General features: G+C 33.0%; 1 protein-coding gene across 3 annotated transcripts in view; it reads left to right on the top strand.

Moving 5' to 3' along the window:
• The first annotated feature begins 1,401 nt into the window (after window positions 1-1,401).
• LOC124369619 (ABC transporter G family member 20-like) overlaps window positions 1,402-21,538 on the top strand; it is a 42,054-nt gene continuing 21,917 nt past the window's right edge. The window contains exons 1-7 of one of the 3 annotated variants that reach the window (XM_046827671.1): window positions 1,402-1,468; window positions 10,736-10,863; window positions 13,198-13,330; window positions 13,781-13,935; window positions 15,889-15,996; window positions 16,977-17,070; window positions 19,285-19,437. In XM_046827671.1, the coding sequence (XP_046683627.1) occupies window positions 10,760-10,863; window positions 13,198-13,330; window positions 13,781-13,935; window positions 15,889-15,996; window positions 16,977-17,070; window positions 19,285-19,437 (747 nt within the window). In that variant the 5' untranslated portion in view covers window positions 1,402-1,468; window positions 10,736-10,759. Of the gene's footprint in view, window positions 1,518-10,735; window positions 10,864-13,197; window positions 13,331-13,780; window positions 13,936-15,888; window positions 15,997-16,976; window positions 17,071-19,284; window positions 19,438-21,538 lie in introns of all 3 variants that reach the window. The other 2 variants (XM_046827675.1, XM_046827670.1) reach the window with 2 other exon arrangements.

Below are 21,538 nucleotides of genomic sequence, written 5' to 3' on the forward strand. Positions count from 1 at the left end.
TGAAGTCCAATTTAGAATCTGCTATTAAATCATGCAATAAGTTAATCAATTTGACGTTGGAATCATTAATAAATAAATTAGTAGTTCGTAGATTTATTAAAACTGGTACATTACGATATATTCTAGTCTCTTTGCTACGATTGTTTGGCATTGGAAGATTTTTAATGTATTAAAGTCAATATAGCTGCTATTAGCAGAGTATGGATATATTTTGTAAGCTGGAAAGTTTTTAAATTGGAGTTTAAGTAACCTAATTTGAAAATCCTAAAACCAAGGAAATATGCAGAAGCAGGGATGGATCCAGACAATGTGACATTTTGGATAATACTTATGTCAATAATAATATGAGTAAGATGATCGAACAATTAGAAAACAAATCATTGTAAAACACTACTAGATTAGAGAAACGTAGATTCCTTATCATATATATAATGTTGTGTTATTGTAATTTATATTTCCCTGTTATTCTCCATTAACAGATTTTCTAATAACGTCAACTTCTGTTGGTTCATAGCAGGTGTTTATATAACGGTATGTTTACCTTTCGGTAAAGCTGTCATTATACTTTGAAAGAAAAAAACATAAACATGCGTGACGTTCCGTGACATGAAACTAATTTTTCTGGGTGCAAAACATATATAATCACGCATTGTAATCACGAAATTAATTTAATGGTATAAATAAACCGTGTAGTCTAACTGTTATATTTATGCTACGAGGTAAAAAAAAATATGTGGTGAATTACTTAGGAGAGAAACAAATCAAAGGAGTGTTAAGCTAATTAACTATCGAATTTAAACGTTTAAGATTAGGAAACTAGGAGGAATAGTACTTATAAGAGCACGAACTACACCCAAGCACGAACTTTAAAAAACCATTCAGCAGATATGTTTTAATGTATACAGCCAATTTTGTCAATGATTCTAAATAAAATAACTCATGAAAATTCCTTAAGTCAGGTTTATTTATTAAAAGTAAATTAGATATTTGGCTTATATTTTTTTATTAATTTATTTTCATATGAGAATATTTTAGTAATGTTTTCCAACGTTTTTTATCGTAAAAGAAATTTAATTGTACAAAACACTTACGACATTTATCGCTGACAAATAAAACCTGTAATATTTCAGGTGGCATTATATTTTATCTTTCATGGTTTATTCTTGCTTTCATGTTCTAAAGATCATTTTGTGTAATGTAGCAAAAGTACTGTAATTGTGTGATTATACTTTGAAGGATGTATAAAAAAAACAATTACACTGCCTGTGTGCCAACACCTCATATAAATTGCAAGTATGTATTTTTTGAGTTTACTTATCTTAAGAAATTTTATAGTGATACAATTATATCTCTGTGAAGGTCATCCCCTCTGGACAAAAACTGGTTCCCGTCGCAAAGTCTGTCGGGCTCGTCTAGGCTCAGTGCACTTGAGACCAGGTAGTGTTACTGTTTACTTAGCTCATAACAGGCATGTATTAGTTCTGTTATAAGAAATATTTTTAGTTTTAGGACTTCCAGTGAGTACGACATCTATTTTATACTTGTTTTTATATCTTCTTAAACTACTATTATTTTGTATAACTGAAGATTACTGTCATAAAATTAGGTATTTTGTTCATTTAGTTATGTTTTAATTTATTATAATTCTAGAGCAAATTCGTCAATTTAATGCTGATGGTGCATTACTAATTCGCAAAATAATTATATAGCTTGGTCTATTATCTCCCCACATTACGTACCGGTAACCATGTTGAAATTGTTTCACAGTCAAAATCGTTCTTGGTACTAAAGTTCTTATAATTAATGTATTAACAATTGTTTTGAACATTTTTCTATCATACTAGAATGTTTCAGTTATTTTATGCTATAAATCAATATATATATACATACATTGAGTGAATTTACTTGAAAATAAAATCATAATCTTTTACTGAAAAGCTTTAAGTTGCTTATCACATTTTTAATCTAAACGCAGAGATACAATAAGAAGTACCGATTACTTTCCCTGTACACGAAATATAATATAAATAATAGGATAATAAAATTGTGTACATTTTCAATTACGAAACCACAAGATACCTTCCAAAAGGATCAAACTTAAGAGAAGTCCAAGGACAAGTGCCTGTCCGGGTGTTGGTAGTAACATTTCATTCAATTTAACGATGATTTTGCTTGAATATTCGTACTTATGAGAAAATAATTTCAATTTGAAAGTCAAACAGAACAGTTTTATGGTTGAACATTGTTTGCGTTACAATACCAATTGAATCAACCCAGTTATACTTTCTAATTAAAATCCAGTGAACAACAAAACATTCAATGACGCCACTTATTTAGTTACAATATGTTTATGTTACAAGTCAAACAAATATAAAAGCAAAAGATAAGTAAAGACGAGCTAATTATACGAGAAGAAAATTTGTTGCTTAAAGTTTGTTATTGACGATGGAAGGTTTGAAAGGATAATAGAATATTGCACATTTGCTATTGTAAAAAATAGAAAGAAAGTCTTTTGTTTTTACAAAAATACGATTGTTGTATTTGTAGCATATATAGCTAAACGCTTATACGAAAATAAGCATCAATAAATAAGTAGAAATTTTCACAAAGCACAAAGTTTTAAAGTTAAACCATTGCAATAGCTGAATAAATAATAATAATAAATAATACAGATTCTAAAATAATTACAACCTATGCATTTTACTTAAATTTTATTACATAGTAGCACATACCCTCCTAACTGGTCTTTTAAAAGGACAATATTTTTTACTGAAGTAACACTCAAGTTCAACGTACTACTTTAAGTCTTTAAGACCCAGTGTCCTAAAAAAGGACATAATTTTGTAATCAGGAAAAACCCAGGAAAATTTGTACTAAGGAATAAGTTTTTTTCAATCTATTTTTAATCAAAAATTTATTTAGATACCATAAAATCAAATTAAATTTTTCTATATAATATAAAAATGTTTTTAAATATTTTTATATGATTTGTGCATGTCCTTTTATAAGTAGACTGGGTTTTTAATGAGTAAAAGCCAATGTAGTAGACATTAAGGACATTTTGATACAAAACTTCACTTTTATTTCATTTTCGTTTAGTCCCACATAAGTTAAAGAGATCTTACTTCTTATGAAAGCTAAGGTAACAGTTTCTTTGTCCTACTAAACATAAATGTACTGTACACATTACTGATGTTTTCTTTGAGCACTTTGAATTCTTACACCTCTGCTGAACTCCAGGTGTAATTTCAGGTAAGCGGTTCTCATGAGTTATAAATCTGAGACTTGGAAGATCCCTAGGATTTCTTGCAGGCGTACCCTCTTCATCTGTGAAGTATTCTGAGCCCTCACTGTCACTAATAATATAGTCCGATTCAGTTAAATACTCTCCGTAATCCATTTAGTATTTTCTCAGTTGGGTCACTTTCTTTAGGGGTATGTATGACTTGACCGCATCCTCGCGGTAACTAAACCAGGCATTAGTTAATGCTAAGTCAAACAGGTGCATCATGGTCCTAGTCGTTCACTTCCGTGTCCGCTGTCTGGAAGAACAATAGTAAAGCATGCGGAATGCAAAATCAACACCTCCCATATATGTATTGAATGCTTTTATTACTTGAGGCTGTGGCACTAAAATCAACTTTTTTCTGACTTTGACAATCTACGGACCATATTAACAGGTTCCGTTCCTTCATTACTAGAAATAATCATAACTGATTTATTATCCTGCCTCTTTACTACACGTACTTTCTTGTCTTCTCTCACTTTTACATCCATTGCACCTCGGCCCTCTTTTTTATTTCTTTATCAGACTTTAAGGGATATTTAGGCAAGTATATTTTGTCCAGAGTTCCTGTGAATCTGAAACCACGAGCCAATAATTCATCTGCCAACTTAATTGTACTGAAAAGCCTGACGAAATAAATTTTGTGCCCGGGAACTGAGGAACGTGTCAAACATAGAATAGCACCCTCCATACTACTGAACCTCGCAGCTTTTTCCTCCTGAAAAGAGTTTGAACTTTAAAAAAATTCCAAATCGCAAACTACGCCATTTGGGTTAGTAAGTACAAAGACTTTTAAACTAAACAAGGTTCGGTTTGTTACGTGCATATTGTTTTAAATTAGGGGTTTGGCCACTAAATGGGATCATCATTTCATCTATGCATAAGTGTTCCGCATGTTCCTGTTTTAAACAGTCTTACTGAATTGTATCTATCAAAGGCCTTATTTTCCATAAACGATCGGCTTTTCGAGAGTTCTCAGGAACATCATCATCATATACAACTTTTAAAGACCTTCTAATAACCAAACATTTCTCCCTTGACATAGCACTAGCTACAAGAGGAACTTTCCATTTCTTCATCCAGTACATTCTGAGTTGTGGATATTGCACTGCAGCCTTAACAAAGGATATTCCAAGCCATTTCTTCAACTCTAGTAATGTAAGGAGGGCTTACCTGAGTTCTTCACACAAGTTTGGTTTGTTTTGTCAACTATTAACTGAAGGATTTCATCATCATAAATATTGGTCAATGTACTTCCATGGACCCCATCCCAAAGAATCCACGTGAACATAACTTGGTGATGACAAATTCAGAGGTTCTGGAAGAAATTGAGCATCTTTCCAACTAAAAGTTGTAATTTTTGACTTCATTCTAGCTGGCAGTTGACCTGCGTCTCCTTTCCTCTTCCTTTTACTTTTTTTACTCATCTGGAACAATAATGCTAAAAAATGTTGTAAGCTTTTGATATAACAGCACACAAAAGTGTGTTATGTGAAAACATTTATTTGAGATGCGTGTACATTTATTTAATATTTAAATTACCTATAATTTAATTTACCTTGTTTTTATTATTTGACATTTACGGTTGATCCACGCTGTCATCACTGTCTTCTGTATTGTCGGAGTGCATTCTAGGGACGTAGTCCGGGTCTTCGTCCGTGTCGTCACTGACGTTTCCAAGATCAAAAACCGGTACTGGGTTGTTTGGGATGTCTCTGACAATATCTTGACCCTCGTCCTCTGAGACATCAATGTCGGATTCATCAAGCTGGTTGATTGTTCTAATAAAGTCTTCTGCGCTGTGTACTGAAACAATTAAACAAAGTTACCTATACCAACTAAAACAGTAATTTAAGTGCTTAACTTTAAAAGAAATTAATGCCAAAATTGCTTAGGCCTGAATGTTTTACACTTTTCTGAGGTTTTTAACCAACAAAAATGTATTGAACGCTTGCAATTTGTACAATATGACGTGTTTTCCTAAAAGATTCCATTACGTACATGAAACATGTATTATAAAATCTATAGTCACAAGAGTCTGGTGTCCTTTTATTAGGACAGTCCATTTTAGAGAGTCTGAGACATTAAGACCCAATGTACTTCTATAAGGACATGTTTTTGTTGACTCTAAAACCAGCCTTTCACAGTTAATTTTCATTGGGTTCAAAGTTTTACATATTGCTATATAAGTTACTCTACAGATTTGTAATGAGAAAATATGAATATTCAATACTTTTCAGTACTTACAAGAACGTTGAATATCAAGCCTTTCTTTTCTTGGGTGAAGTCATGGTTGTTAAGCAAAGCAACATCTAAAACTAACCAACTCAAAAGAAGACAGCTGATGACAAATATCCTGAAAAAAACAATCCTTCAGCAGGAATGCCAACCTTAACAAAACAAAAATCCCTTCTCAGAATAAAAAATCCCCTAAAATCCTGTCCTTCTATAAGGACATCGGGTTTTAAGTTTAATAAACATAAAACATCCCCTGGGTTATACCCAAGTGTAATGCGCACTTTTAAAACGATATCAGGTATTTGCTTGGAAATATCAATTTTTGTCTTGGGTCTTAGGAGGACACCAGCGGCTTCGCCTGCAAGTTTTATGCAACATTCCGTGTATTCGATTGAATAGCTCCCACAATTTCAGTAAGTCTTGAACGATTTTAGAACACTTTAGAGAAACTCTAAAGTGTGAAAGCACTTGTGATGTAATACGATAGAATCCTATGGAATGAGTCGTTTATTATTTGAATTAGTGATCAGGTACCCATGTTGTGTGTGTGTGTGTGTGTGTGTGTGTGTGTGTGTGTGTGTGTGTGTGTGTGTGTGTGTGTGTGTGTGTGTGTGTGTGTGTGTGTGTGTGTGTGTGTGTGTGTGTGTGTGTGTGTGTGTGTGTGTGTGTGTGTGTGTGTGTGTGTGTGTGTGTGTGTGTGTGTGTGTGTGTGTGTGTGTGTGTGTGTGTGTGTGTGTGTGTGTGTGTGTGTGTGTGTGTGTGTGTGTGTGTGTGTGTGTGTGTGTGTGTGTGTGTGTGTGTGTGTGTGTGTGTGTGTGTGTGTGTGTGTGTGTGTGTGTGTGTGTGTGTGTGTGTGTGTGTGTGTGTGTGTGTGTGTGTGTGTGTGTGTGTGTGTGTGTGTGTGTGTGTGTGTGTGTGTGTGTGAGAGAGAGAGAGATTTTGTGATGAGGTTGGTTTCGAAACAGTACTGTTTTCTAAATTGTATGTATATAGATATTGTCATTAAAAATTAAACTAATTCACAAAATTCTCGAGTACGAGAGCCCCTATCACACATCTTACCAGCACAGTGAGATACAGTGAGATACTAACAAGAGTGTCAATGTCGTCTCTTTCAACGGTAACGCGTATTATCGTCTGAAACATTGTGGCAGTAAGGCCATGGTGTCAGGTGGGGCAAAAGGTAAAATCAAGTCGTTTCCGGCCCTATGTTTTGGTCCTGGACCTTAGTGTCATGGCGTGTGTACAAATTCTGTTGGTTGACGTTGGTTTAGTTGGTATAATCTGTTTAGGTTTTCTAGTTAGTTCTTTTTTGGCATTGGTACCCAAAGAGGTTTAACCTCAGCGGGAGTTTGGCTCAGCGGTTGGTTTGCTAATTTTATGTATGAAACCTCAATAAGTTTGCGTTTAAATAAAATCACCTCGCGGTGTATTATGTTGGCTTCATCCCATTTCATGTGATGATTTTCAGACCAATTTTGAGCAATTTTAGGAATTTCCATGACTTCTTTGATAGTATTTTCTTAAATACTCACATTCAGTGGTCTTTCGTCTTGCCTGTGTATTCGCTATTTACGTTCTCTTTTAAACACAGATTTTAAAGTCCTAAAATGAGTTTTATATCAGTTTTAAAATTTATATTGAAGTTTCGATAGTAACATTCTCTTTTAGATCTAATACTTTGTATTTGATAAAAACGTATAGTTAAAATTACACTAAAAGTGACACTACTCGTTTTGTTTTATTATAACTTGAAAAATATTGTTAATATTTTAGAGCTTTAGAACTGGAATTTGTACTTTAGTTCAAATGCAGAGTTAAATTAACTTTAATGTACCATAGTTCATGTCGACTGCTTTATTGGAATTCTTGGTTTCAATTTCTGGCAATCTTGTATTTTATGGCATTTTGTAACTAACCTAATCGCTGAAATCAAAAACGGAGTTAAAAATATTTGTTATTCACTAGAGAAATTACTCATTATAAATTTTAACAAATTAAAAATAATAATCAATGTTTACACAGAACAGTTAATTACAATATACATGCTGTTTTAATTAATATTTCACAACTTTAGAGACCAAGATGAGATTTTTTGCTACTTTAAAGAACAGTGGGCCGTAACCCGAATGGACTTCCGAAACAATAATTTGCCTCTATTCTTCCCAGAGATCGAAACAATGACAATGCAAAATTTCAGTACAGTCAGTTGAATAGTTTACTCATGAAAGCAAAACAAACAAGCAAAGGTATTTTTGAATTTATAATATTGTCAGGATTATTATAACTCAACATAGTAAAGTAGTAAAATATTTACAACACATCAAAACAGCTTTTTTAAATCCACTTCTATTAAAACGAAAACAAAGTTTGAGGATATCCCACTGAAAAGTTTAATTTTGCGCAAGTTGATTTCCAGATTATTTTATATATCTACTTAAGTATCAAAAATAGCACAATGTAAGTACATCGTACAGGATTTGTGCAGTAGGATGAACCGTTTTTAAAACTAATTTACAGAAAATACAGAAGGTACAATTTAACATAATACTTTGTTGTATTACTTCAAAATATCAGAGATTTATTCCAGCTATTTATAAAGGAATGTGAACATATATTTATCTTGTATTAAATTAACTTAATACAAAACTGTCTTAAATTCAGAATAATACTTCCAACACTAAAATTACCTATTTCGTAAATACATTTATTGACTGCATTACATGTACCCACTAGCAAAAATAATTTATATTATTGTGATTTACACAAGAGTTTGAAGTAAGTTCAATAAAAACATCGGAATCCATCAGTTAGGATAACAAAAAACTACTTAAAACCATTGGTTATAAATATATTTAATCGTTTATTCTGGCTGATATTGGGCGAACTACGAAAACTTACTACCAATACTTGAACCATACTACTGATAACCTAATCTGGACAAAGTTATTAACTAAGGTCTTATAGCTAATAGTGTTGAAAGTCTTGGTTATATAAAAAACAAACAAACAAAACACTTTAAATAATTAGAGCATTTATTAAAACAGTTAACAGATACTGATGTGTATTACAATCTAATTCTGATGTATTGCAAAAACTACTCACTTACCTTGTTGAGAAACACTCAATGTAGACAGGGTTCATTTAAGCTATTCTTGTAAACCTGCGATAAATATTAGTAGAGTTTTATATTTTTAAAACTAAAATTAAAACAATTAAAGCTAAAATTTGGCAGGGGTAAAAATTTTGCCAAGATTTCCTTACCAAAAGTCCATTTTCCTGACCTCCTGAACTTCACAGTATTCAGCCATGTATAACAGCTGGATATGATTATGGGATCAAAATGCAAAAAAGCATATAAAAAACTATTTTAAATTATTAATGCAAATCCCTATAATGAAAGATATGAGTACGTCACACACATGCCACGTAACAGGATTTGATTATTTAACGCAAAATTTTAAGTATATAGTTGATTTCACTCTTTAGACGTACTACGGACAGATATACATATAGACAATATTGAGATCCCCCCTTCGAAATATAAAACAGCTGTGTCAGTAAAAACTTTCCCGAGATACTATCTTACCCTGGTAGTGTTTCTAGGTCACGAGTTAGCACATCATGTGATTATACTCAGTTTATTTACAGATCTATTTATTCTGCGATTTCCTCGTTGGCACTATAATTAACCAATGTAAAAATATTCCCTACCGTTCAACCACATTCCATGGAGTAACCTGTACCATCATACAACCCGATGTATTGTGTATCAAAATGAAGCTTTATGTAATCTTTTGACTCTACAGGTCAGTTCGTTCTTGATATATGTATGGACAGATGAACAGACAAGAACAACCTCTTGAGTTAACAATCAGCCAATAAGTTAAATACTACTTACTTTCCCACCAACTATTGCATCAAGGAAAACAATTATCCATATATACAAAAAACGCCACGTTACCTTCTTAAAGAACCTTCAATGGAAACAGGATTCTATCGTTAATTCAGTCTAGTTTCGCAATCAGAAATCAAGGACTTTCGTTATTATGACGTTACCATACAGAAGCGTTTCTATCCAATTAAAACGAGTCAATAATGATAGATAAGTAGGTTATGAGTTTAGTTGTTTGATGAGACACTTATACGAACTGATCGGTTTTGTATTTCAGTTTCTATAAAATAGGTGATGGTGATGTAACTTTACGACTATTCCAGCCGCTTGCTATGACTCAGAGTTGTGTACTATTAGTGAAGCTTATACAACATTACTTACTGGTTTCACTCACGATTTGGATTATAATATTATAACTAAAGGACAACTTGAAACATATAATTCAACAGGTTCATTTTATAAGTGATTTTTTTGGTAATAATTATAACATTATTTTCTGACAAAATGAGGATTAATGCACTTTTTTTAGATTTAGTGCATGTTTTACTTGAGTTATTAAGTTTTTGACTCGTGAGAAAAGGATATAATATTTCAATTCTCGGAATTCAGTGTTCTGTTTTTGTAATATATAACGATGATAAATGTCCGAAATACTATTAACCTTACAGAAATGATTTACTAGATCCATATCACAAAGAATCCATAATAAAGAAGTAGTAGTGAATGGTTTACCGAAACCAACCTTAACAGTTTTCTTAATAAACGTAAAACATTTAAACATATTATAAAGACAGATTATATAGACGACTTATAAAGCTTTGCGCTAGATAATAAAAATGTGAAACAAAATGTTTTGCCATTTTGCAATGTTAAGCTTCTTTCTACAGGCTTTATGTTTTACGGTTATAGAAACATATATGTAAAACTGAAAAATTTCCTCAGGGAAAATATTATATTATTGTTTAATCCTTTTGATACCTTCCTTGTATTTTTATATCAGCATAGCTATTATGACAATCAGTTACTCTTTCGGGAGAAATTCCTCTATAGGTCACGATAATCTAAGTTATTTTCCCGTATAATACAAATTAACTCTCCGTTTGTGGATATTACGTAATGGAAAAGGGTTCAATAGCATCCCAAATTGTACTTGGTGGTTGGTAAACATACATTATGCTTATCAGTCGACTCTTATCAAAACACCAATAAACATATTGTGTATATTTTAAATCATTTTTACATTTTTAATCATAAATAGATGATACAATAAACACTCAGGTACAGTACAACTAATTTCGTAATGTTTTCGTTTCCAGAAATGAAGAAACACTAACGACACAATGCAGGAGGTTGGTAATGCAGTAACAGTACGCGGGGCGTACAAAAAGTACGGGTCAGATGTCGTGTTACTCGGGTTAGATCTCACCGTGGGAGACGGCACCATGTGAGTATTATGTATCATTCATAATGCAGGAGGTTGGTAATGCAGTAACAGTACGTGGAGCGTACAAAAACTAGGGTCAGATGTCGTGTTACTCGGGTTAGATCTCACCGTGGGGGACAGCACCATGTGAGTATTGTGTATCATTCATAATGCAGGAGGTTGTTAATGCAGTAACAGTACGTGGAGCGTACAAAAAGTACGGGTCAGATGTCTTGTTACTCGGGTTAGATCTCACCGTGGGGGACAGCACCATGTGAGTATTGTGTATCATTCATAATGCAGGAGGTTGGTAATGCAGTAACAGTACGTGGAGCGTACAAAAAGTAGGGTCAGATGTCTTGTTACTCGGGTTAGATCTCACCGTGGGGGACAGCACCATGTGAGTATTGTGTATCATTCATAATGCAGGAGGTTGTTAATGCAGTAACAGTACGTGGAGCGTACAAAAAGTACGGGTCAGATGTCTTGTTACTCGGGTTAGATCTCACCGTGGGGGACAGCACCATGTGAGTATTGTGTATCATTCATAATGCAGGAGGTTGTTAATGCAGTAACAGTACGTGGAGCGTACAAAAAGTACGGGTCAGATGTCGTGTTACTCGGGTTAGATCTCACCGTGGGGGACGGCACCATGTGAGTATTGTGTATCATTCATAATACAGGAGGTTGGTAATGCAGTAAACAGTACATGGAGCGTACAAAAAGTAGGGTCAGATGTCGTGTTACTCGGGTTAGATCTCACCGTGGGGGACGGCACCATGTGAGTATTGTGTATCATTCATAATACAGGAGGTTGGTAATGCAGTAAACAGTACATGGAGCGTACAAAAAGTAGGGTCAGATGTCGTGTTACTCGGGTTAGATCTCACCGTGGGGGACAGCACCATGTGAGTATTGTGTATCATTCATAATGCAGGAGGTTGGTAATGCAGTAACAGTACGTGGAGCGTACAAAAAGTACGGGTCAGATGTCGTGTTACTCGGGTTAGATGTCACTGTGGGGACGGCACCATGTGAGTATTTTGTATCATTCATAATACAGGAGGTTGGTAATGCAGTAACAGTACGTGGAGCGTACAAAAAGTAGGGTCAGATGTCGTGTTACTCGGGTTAGATCTCACTGTGGGGACGGCACCATGTGAGTATTGTGTATCATTCATAATATCAATAGGTTAAAATATTAAACGATATATGTTCAGTTTTTTTTGGATTCTCGTATTTCAATTTCATCTTTTAAATGTAGAAATTACTTTTTTACTTGTTGACATTTACTTTTTTTTATTTGCTGTTGTTTCCAGTTTGTGTCAGAAAGGGCTTATTAGAGACCTTTTCATTTACCTTTTTATTGATGACAAGACCAGAGATATAACGTCTGACTGATTTACGTGTTTGTAACCACCTTTCAACTGTTTTACCTGTATTTTCATCGTGCAAGTATTTTTAAACTTTACACTAAACATTACATAACCACTGTTAATTTTCTAAAGATAGAAGCAATGGGAGGAGGGAGAATTCAGCTTTTGAACGATTGCCTTTTTTAAATGATATTCTAATTAGTCCAAAATAACTCTTCTTTTCAGTGTGAGATACCTACCAAACGACTTATAAAAAGCATAAAAATCACATAACCAGTGTAACATATAAATGAACCAGGGACTTTTATTGATGTGAACTCTAATATATAACTGTTACTATAACTGTCTAGCTACCTTCAAATTGACATTTACAATTAATAAATATGAACTTATAAATTAGATTTTACAGTTATTGGTGTTCATAGTTGAGAAATTGGTTTTTTATACAATACTAAATTGTGAATTTGTAAACCATAACAGTTGTTCAAAATTTTAAACATAAATTCACCTTGTAATACGTTAAAAAACGTTTTTCTTTAATTAGGTTTTCTTTAAAGATTTAATTTATCACACAAAAATTTAGAGTTTTATCTGTGTTCGTGTCACTCCTTTCTGGAAACTAGTCTACATCTTCTCCATTATTACACTACATACACTATCTACATAAAAATGTGTTTTTATTTACAGCTTCTATCCGAGTTGTAAAGAAGTTCACTGTTCAGGGACCGTCTCAGGTTAATATTTATTGGCTATGAAGTACTGGGACAGACTGTATACCTTGGATATAATTTTATAAAACATAGTTAACTTTTACACGAATCATTAAGATGCTTTTTCACTCATGAACTTGAAGATGTAACATTTTGTACAATGAATAATACGTAATGATTGTGAGAAAGAATACCATACTCAGCATTTGAATGTATTTAGTGTTGTAAACGAGGTTTGCGTTATTTATTTTTGATTTGTTCCCTTTTAGATACGGACTGCTGGGACCCAGTGGCTGTGGCAAAACTACACTGCTGCGCTCTATAGTGGGCTTGATGAGGCTAGATGCTGGCGAGATATATGTTAAGGCTGGCAGGAAGAACAATGTTGGCTACATGCCTCAGGTATTTGTGTATCATATATTCCAAAAGTCGAATCTTCGTTAAAGAGAACATCTGAGGACGTTCTAGGTGGATTTAAAAATTACCACCTCTCTCTGTTTCACTAGATAAGTCACGTGCCATGAAACCTCGCAGTATACATCTAGTATACACCCGTAAGGTCATAAGAAGAAAATGAACATTCAGGGCAGGGCAAGGTGAAGGAATTAACCGAATTGGTTCAGCCGTCTTTGAGATTAGCGCTTAGCATCTCATTTAATGATTCATTTTTATTTTAAAAACATTTGTAAGATTATAAAAATAAATTTTTATAGATGGGCACTGGAATATCTTCATCAGATTTATTCTCTTAGATATCTATTTTAGATCCATGTTGTTGTTAGCTTTTTTAGTAATGTTTATATTAAATGTTATGTATTATTTTGGAACCTACTAACCAAAATTCTTATCCAGGAGCTCGGCCTGTATGAGCACATGGACATTGTGGAAACCTTTCATTACTTCGGGAAGCTGTATGGAATGAAACAGGAAGACGTTTATGACCAAAGTCAGGATTTAGTGGAGTTCCTGGAACTTCCTGGCTATGATAGGCTCGTAGGATCTCTCAGGTATATTTAAACAAGAAAATTTAAGATAAAGTAAAGTTGATTTTCTTCAAGTTGAAAATGGGGATTAATAATGTAAAATTCAAGTTAATATATTGAATTAAATTAATTTCTTACATATTCTTCACAACCAAGATTTTATAAAAAGGTCTTTGTTGTTTATCAAAGGAAAACAACTAAATCTGTGGCTCTTGTAACCTAAAAATATTTTTAACTGTTGGTGTCCAAGCACTGTTTTAAGGGGGGATAAAAAGAATTGGAGCAATCCCAAATTTTTAGTCTACTAAGATGTTTTAAGCGCATAAAATTTGGTTCAAGAAGGCAAATCGTTGAAAATACTTTTAATGACAAAACAATGAAGAAGAATTAATAATTTTGTTTAAACTGTTTTCAAAATTGTGGTGGAGGGAAATACATTTGAATTTAAAATAATTATTACATTTTAAATTAGTATGATTAAAATTTAAAACGTGACGATGTTGTGGAAAGCACACAATTAACTTAATTTAAACGAATTTAACTAAAATATAAACACAATTATAAAATCAATCTTAACAAGAAATTATTTTAAAGTGGTATGAATTATTATATTTCTGATATAAAAGAGATGAACGGTTTATGAAATAGCGTATTATTGGAATAAAATCTTTCATGTTTTATTTTATAATAAAACTATCACAATTTGCTAGAAGCAATCAATGGTATACTTTAGATGTAGCCAAGAATTTACTGAGTACTGTCATACCGCTGAACTTTGGCACAGCTGCCATAGAAACGAAATCTCAAACGATGGAAGCTGATCATCTAGTGATCCTTTACCTATCTAGTGGGTTTCTAAACTCTTTCCAGATGCAACCGTCTTCTCACAAAAACCTTTGTGAGTTCACTTGTTGTTGAATCTTTAAGCATTATCTTTAAATAATTCAAAACTTAGAAATTTTGAAAAATACTCCCAAGGTTATGAAAGATGTTTTAAAAGTCTATCGGCAAGAAAAGAATACTTTAAATAATAATCCATTGCATTGATGCTACTGTAATTTTTGACAAGTTGGGGGTTCTTTAGTATGAGATGGAGAATTTCAAGAACAGTCTGAGATTGACAGTTAAAGGGTTATTTCTTATATTATCTAAAAATGTTTGTATTGTGTTCAAATTAATAATAAAAAGGTAATTGAAGTGTTTTTGACATTTATAAATATCAGAATGATTTTTAAATTTAAATTATGTCGGAAACATATGTTGTGTTACACAAAGGATTTATTTGTAAAAATTACCAAACTAAACAAAAGCAATAAAAAATCGCACTTAGTTAATTAGTTTTCTCTAAAACATTGTGAACTGATATTTGTTAATGGAATCAGTTCTACAATGTTGTTTTAAACTAGAGACGGTGTAAATCAAACAATAATCTTGTTGTTGTGAAAGAAAATTTCAAAATGTATTGTTTTTAACATTTCACACACACACACACACACGCACACGCGCGCGCGCGCGCGCGCGTGCGTGCGTGTGCGTGTGTGTGTGTGTGTGTGTGTGTGTGTGTGTGTGTGTGTGTGTGTGTGTGTGTGTGTGTGTGTGTGTGTGTGTGTGTGTGTGTGTGTGTGTGTGTGTGTGTGTGTGTGTGTGTGTGTGTGTGTGTGTGTGTGTGTGTGTGTGTGTGTGTGTGTGTGTGTGTGTGTGTGTGTGTGTGTGTGTGTGTGTGTGAAATGTTAAAAACAATACATTTTGAAATTTTCTTTCACAACAAGATTATTGTTTGATTTACACCGTCTCTAGTTTAAAACAACATTGTAGAACTGATTCCATTAACAGATATCAGTTCACAATGTTTATATATATATATATATTATATATATATATATATATATATGTGTGTGTGTATATATAATAGTGACTAAGCATTAAAATTTACTTAGATATAATTTAATATTAATTAAATATATTTGAATTGACCAGCTCTGGGCAGCAGAGGAGATTGTCATTTGCCGTTGCCATAATTCACAATCCTGATCTCCTAATTCTGGATGAGCCTACAGTGGGACTTGATCCAATACTAAGTGCAGCGTAAGTAACATAGTTTTGTTGACAAGCTGTAAGGTTTCAAAAAGTAAAAGAAACATGAAATCCTTGTGGTCTTTGTCACAAAATGTTTAAAAGAACTATACTTGTAGTATTATTGATTTAAAGGTCTATGAACAACGCCCAATAATTTAACAATTTAACAATTTTTAACAATTTTATTGTGTATAAATTGGCAAAATTTTACGTTTCATAATAAATTTATGTTATGAGGATGCTTCATTGTTATGCTTTAATTTAAATATAGGCTATCTTATACTAAGTATTAAGGTTGTTTACAATTTAAGTTAATTATTTCTTCTTAAATAGAAAGAAGTTCCCAGAGTGTACGAAATGCTAATTCATTCACAGTATAACAGTATAGTTAGCTCGCATCAATCAAATATTGCAAAGTCTTATACACAAAACCATAACACTGTAGTCGTTTTTAAAGATTGTATATCCTTCGGAAGAATATTTTACTTTGTTTTTCAAAAATGGCGATCGATCGAGTAATGTTCCTGTCTTATATTATCTACTAATTGACTACATTATTAGTGCGGAGTGGGTGCGAAAGAAAAATTCTCAACATAAAATCACTAACATGATAAAATTATAGAGGGTCGGGTCCCAAATGTCTGTGAGAACACTAAAATATTACAATTAATGCAAACGTATATAATAGTTTGAGTGACTTGGTGTGTACTAACGAAAAACTCGAAGAATCGTAAGGAAATACATTTTAAAAGTTTTACTACCACATTTTAAGCTTCGATTGATTTTATTCCTAAGGCAATTAAAATAATTAGAGTTTTATACCTGTTAATACATAATTTGTAACATGTAATGAAACCTCTTCAAAATAGCTTTTACATATTGACAATCCACATGAATAACCTGTCCATGTAGCAATAAGAAATAGGACATAATTATTTATTTTGTTTACTAATAATGTCAGATATGTGTGAAAAATGTATTTTTTATAGAATTTGGGACCGGCTCTTATTGATGGCTTCTAATCAGCAGAAGACAATTATTCTGACAACTCACTACATTGAAGAAGCTCGAAAGGCTGATGTGGTTAGTTGATTAGAAGATGGTATATTTAACTAATAGAAACATTTTAGTTCTACAAGACAGACTATAACAAATAAATAAAAACTCCTTTTATTTCCAAGAGCTTTCCGGTTTACTGACTACTTTTCAGAAAAAATTCAATAAATAAACAGGTCAATAAATAAAAAATAAATATGGCTTAAAACTGCACAAAAATAAAATTCAAAAGACAGCAAGCTACATAAACAGGTAATTGTTCCAATTAATTTTGTTATAATCAATTTAATTTGGTAGCAATTAAAATCTAATCATCCATAAAGTCTCTGTTTCTACTTTTAAACCTGATATGGTTGAGTTGGTTAAGGAGGTAAACGAGACCGTCAAACAATTTTCTCCATCTCCAACAATTATGTATAAGTGGAGTAAATGTGCGTCTGTCGGATCATGTATTGAGAAACCCTTCCCTAGTGTGACAGCTTGCCGTTCATATACTGTAGATCTTATAGGAAAGAATCGTGTGGGTAATAATGAATCCTTCATACGCTATCCATGGGCGAAAGGCCAGCAACTTCGTAAAAAAGAGATCCATGGTCGAAACGTTTCAATTTTTTAAATTGAGTCTTGCACTTTCTTGATTCGTTCCGTGTCTCCGTCCAATTATGCTAATACCGTAAACTAAATAACAATAATGAAAAGAAGAAAATACGAAAGCCTGCATTAGCTGCCATTTAACGAACTCGGGCAGCGGATCTCTGTCTGTTGAGGCCACTTTGCCTTCAAAAGGCATGTTCAATGCCGTATATGACATTATCGGAGAATATGGCCCTCGCCAAACACGATAACGAGAGTTCTCAAGCTTTCACACACAGCCAAACTCTCACAACCCTTATGCTACTAAAGGTGTCTACGTGTTGTGGAGCAATGTGAAACACAATGCACTTGCTCACTTTGAGTTTGCCATCAGACCACCAGCTGATACTCTCAAGATCAGATTTTATCAGAGATATTGTCGTATAAATAATGCCAGGATCGTGAGCCAAGTGAAGCTGTGAGTCATCTGCATAAACATGTGCTCCACAATTCTGTACACAATTAGCATAATCAGCAATGCACAGGTTGTAGAGCCAAAGGCCGAGACAACTCCCTCAATCCTCCTCCGTTTGCATAAATCAGTAGATATTTTCGTTTCCAATTTTGTCACCTAGCATTTATCTTTCGATTTAACCCATCCGATTACACTTCATCAAAATACCTATTTCCCATGTACTTTGACAGTGAAGGATCCGAGCTTTCTACGCATAACGTAGCTATCTATGGTGGGCAGGGTTTATTTTTAGTCTATATCTCTTCAAACAAACACGACTCCAGATTTCCAGGAGCCAAGTATGTGGCAGCGTCAGACTCCACACGCTGCGCTAAAAGGAAGGTGAACTGGTACTAAACTCAACGTCCCTTCCCACCATAGCTACGTTATGTGTAAAAAATGGAGTGCTGCTGAAAATCCTTTTTCTTTGATAAAACGTGTCTAAATAATATAGTATTTTCTTATATGGATTGCCCGTCTTTCTAGCAAGGCGGACACTTCCTCCAATCAGGAAAACTCAAATTCACTTTACTAGCAAAAGCTTGATTTAATTGATTATAATAAATTATCTCATGACTCTTAGTGGAAATTAATTTCAAATGTTAATACCAGCTCTTTTGTATCAAAGCTAATAAACCAATTCCATACAGATACAAAGTCTTACAGAATGAAGGACACAACTCTTTCAAGAGGTTTAAAGTTCATTGATAATTTCATGGAGAACAATTTAAGAAAGGAAAATTCTTTCTTTTTACTTAATCGAGGAAACCAATTTATAATTAAGTTAAGTATATACACAGTTTTGTGGTAATTAGTTCTTCCTTCTCCTAATATAATACTTTTTTGCTGGTAACGAACTCAATCAAATAATCCAGACTAGAAGGTTACTTCTTGGCTGAAGATGTATGTTGAATATATACAAGAACACACACACGCACACTAACTAACATGTTCTAGAGGTCAATGTTGGTAGACTTTTATCTTATAATAGCAGTAACAGTTTATATTCTCTGTATGGCTTCTCTATCAACTGTGTAGAATTCTTTAAAAACTTAATACATGAACTATATTTTTTCAGTATAACCAATGTCCTTGGAATGCTAATAAATGTTTCGCACTCATTGTGTTGTGTATTGATTGCACTGATTGCACAGATTGGACTGATGAGGGACGGAGTGTTACTGGCAGAACAGTCGCCGACCACTCTAATGGTCTCACAGGGCTGTGACTCCCTAGAGGAGTCCTTCCTTATGCTCAGTCAGCAACAGGAATCCTCAAGAGTAATTCAATCTCAAGGAATGCCTAAGGTATTTATACAGATAGACCAACCATACGTTAATGCTAAAACGCTATTGAAAGTTACGTTGAGTTGTTGTATGAGTGTTCACTTCTATCCACGAATGTTGGTTTCGTATATTTCTAAGGACAAAATAATACTTACACGGATTGAAACTCAATTATTACGAACAAAACAATACGCAAATGGGCTGGAGCTCAGTCGTTAGCTCTCAAAATCATTTCAATTCTACAATTCAAATCATATAATTATTAAACAGCTGCTTATTTTATTGCCAACTTATGAAATTAAAATTTCCCGCAAAAATCAATCTGTGTTTTTAAATCAAGCTGTACAGTATATCAGAAACACCAGAATGCACTCCTAAAATTAATCCACTCTAAGAAATAGTTTTCCATTTAAGAATTAAAATTTGCAATTTCTTAGTAGAAGTTATTGTCAGTCAAATGTAAAAGGAGTGTTGTACTGTTACAAATAAAAATTACTTTAATCAAACATATATTCACTTTCTATATACTTTATTTACGCCATTTTATTCATAATAAAATTCTCTACAAGTTTTATGACAAGTTTGAGTTATTGTTGCCCAAAAACGAGATATGTGTTTTTTCACTCCATTCTTTGCATTTGCCACTGGTTTTCTCAACTTAATTTAAAGTTGTGGGATCTATTTTATTCAATATATCAGGTCTTAAACCATAAGAAACGATTGAATTTACCTCTAGAATTTACTTACTAGAATTTCAGGAAGACCTCGTTTAACATGGTGAGATGAAATTCGTGCGAAATGTTTATATATCACAGTGCTATATTAGGAATATTATATATGCTTAATCAAATTGAATTCAACTGAAACCAGTTTTGAAATTAAAATATATCGACACCTACCTTGTCGTGTATAGTTGTTTCAATACATTAGAGACACTAGAAAGAATTTAGTCATATAGTTCTTTTAGTTTTATTAATGAACTGAGTTTAACATTTGATATTTTAGAGTAATACTTACCGAGCAATTCCTATAGTTGTGTTACAAATTTTGAAACAAAATTAATACATTTAACTGTAACTCTAACAACCTTGAACTCATATTGTTGTTGTTGTCATAAACCGCTGAAATAATATAAGTTTAAATAATGTAAAAAATAGGATTGTAAATAATAGCAGTATTAAATAACATCATTTTTAGTATATCCTTAATCGATCTCATAGCACCAAAGTCTACAATAATTGGAAGAATTTTAATAATATAAAAACTGAAGAATTAGATATACAATGCCTTAATAGAGAGATCTTTGCGACAATTTAAACAATTTTTGCATTAATGTAACATTATAAATAGACCTAGCTAATGTGAGTCTCCGTTAAGTATAAATATAGCTATTTAGTCCCAGAACCACAGATATAATGGGACTTGGTAACGTTGACATCGTAACTGACGCCTGTTGATTAGTGGAGGAACTTAATAATTAATTGCTTTTCCTTTTTTAATAATTAATCAGAGACTGTTGACATTGAGTAATAGTGCAATTGTTAAGTAATACGTACTAACTTACATTGCCGCAATATTTCTTTATTCTGTCGATAGGTAGCTCAAAGTCTTTAAACACTTATTAGGCTTTATTAAGGCGATTTATTAAAAATGACTGAAATGTATAATGGCTTACAGGCAGAACACAAAACATTGAACCTTTCCATTAACTTTTTGAAAACACGATCTTATTGATAATAGAGTTTTTTAAACTAAAATAGATGGAGTAGGTGTAGGATGAATGGCTCTCTGATTGGTAAGACTCACCACTTATGAATTGCGGGACGCCTGAACCAACCATTATCGGTGATAGAAGCAGCAACACCACATAGATCTCTGCAATACTATTTTTGCTCTTCGTCAATTATATTTTACAAATTAAGTGGAAATATTGTTGGCCTTGCCAATGGTATTGATTTATTTTATTTTTAATGGGAGTTGAAATTCCTCCAATAAAATGATGCAATGGTAGTAATAACAACATGAATGTTGATGTTATTAGTATAACAATAATAAATAACATCAACTTCACTATAACGGCAATTTTACAAAAAAAATAAATCTTCATCCCCATTTCAGATGT

The sequence above is a fragment of the Homalodisca vitripennis genome, chromosome 1, assembly GCF_021130785.1.
Source record: "Homalodisca vitripennis isolate AUS2020 chromosome 1, UT_GWSS_2.1, whole genome shotgun sequence".
NCBI classification, from domain to species: Eukaryota; Metazoa; Arthropoda; class Insecta; order Hemiptera; family Cicadellidae; genus Homalodisca; species Homalodisca vitripennis.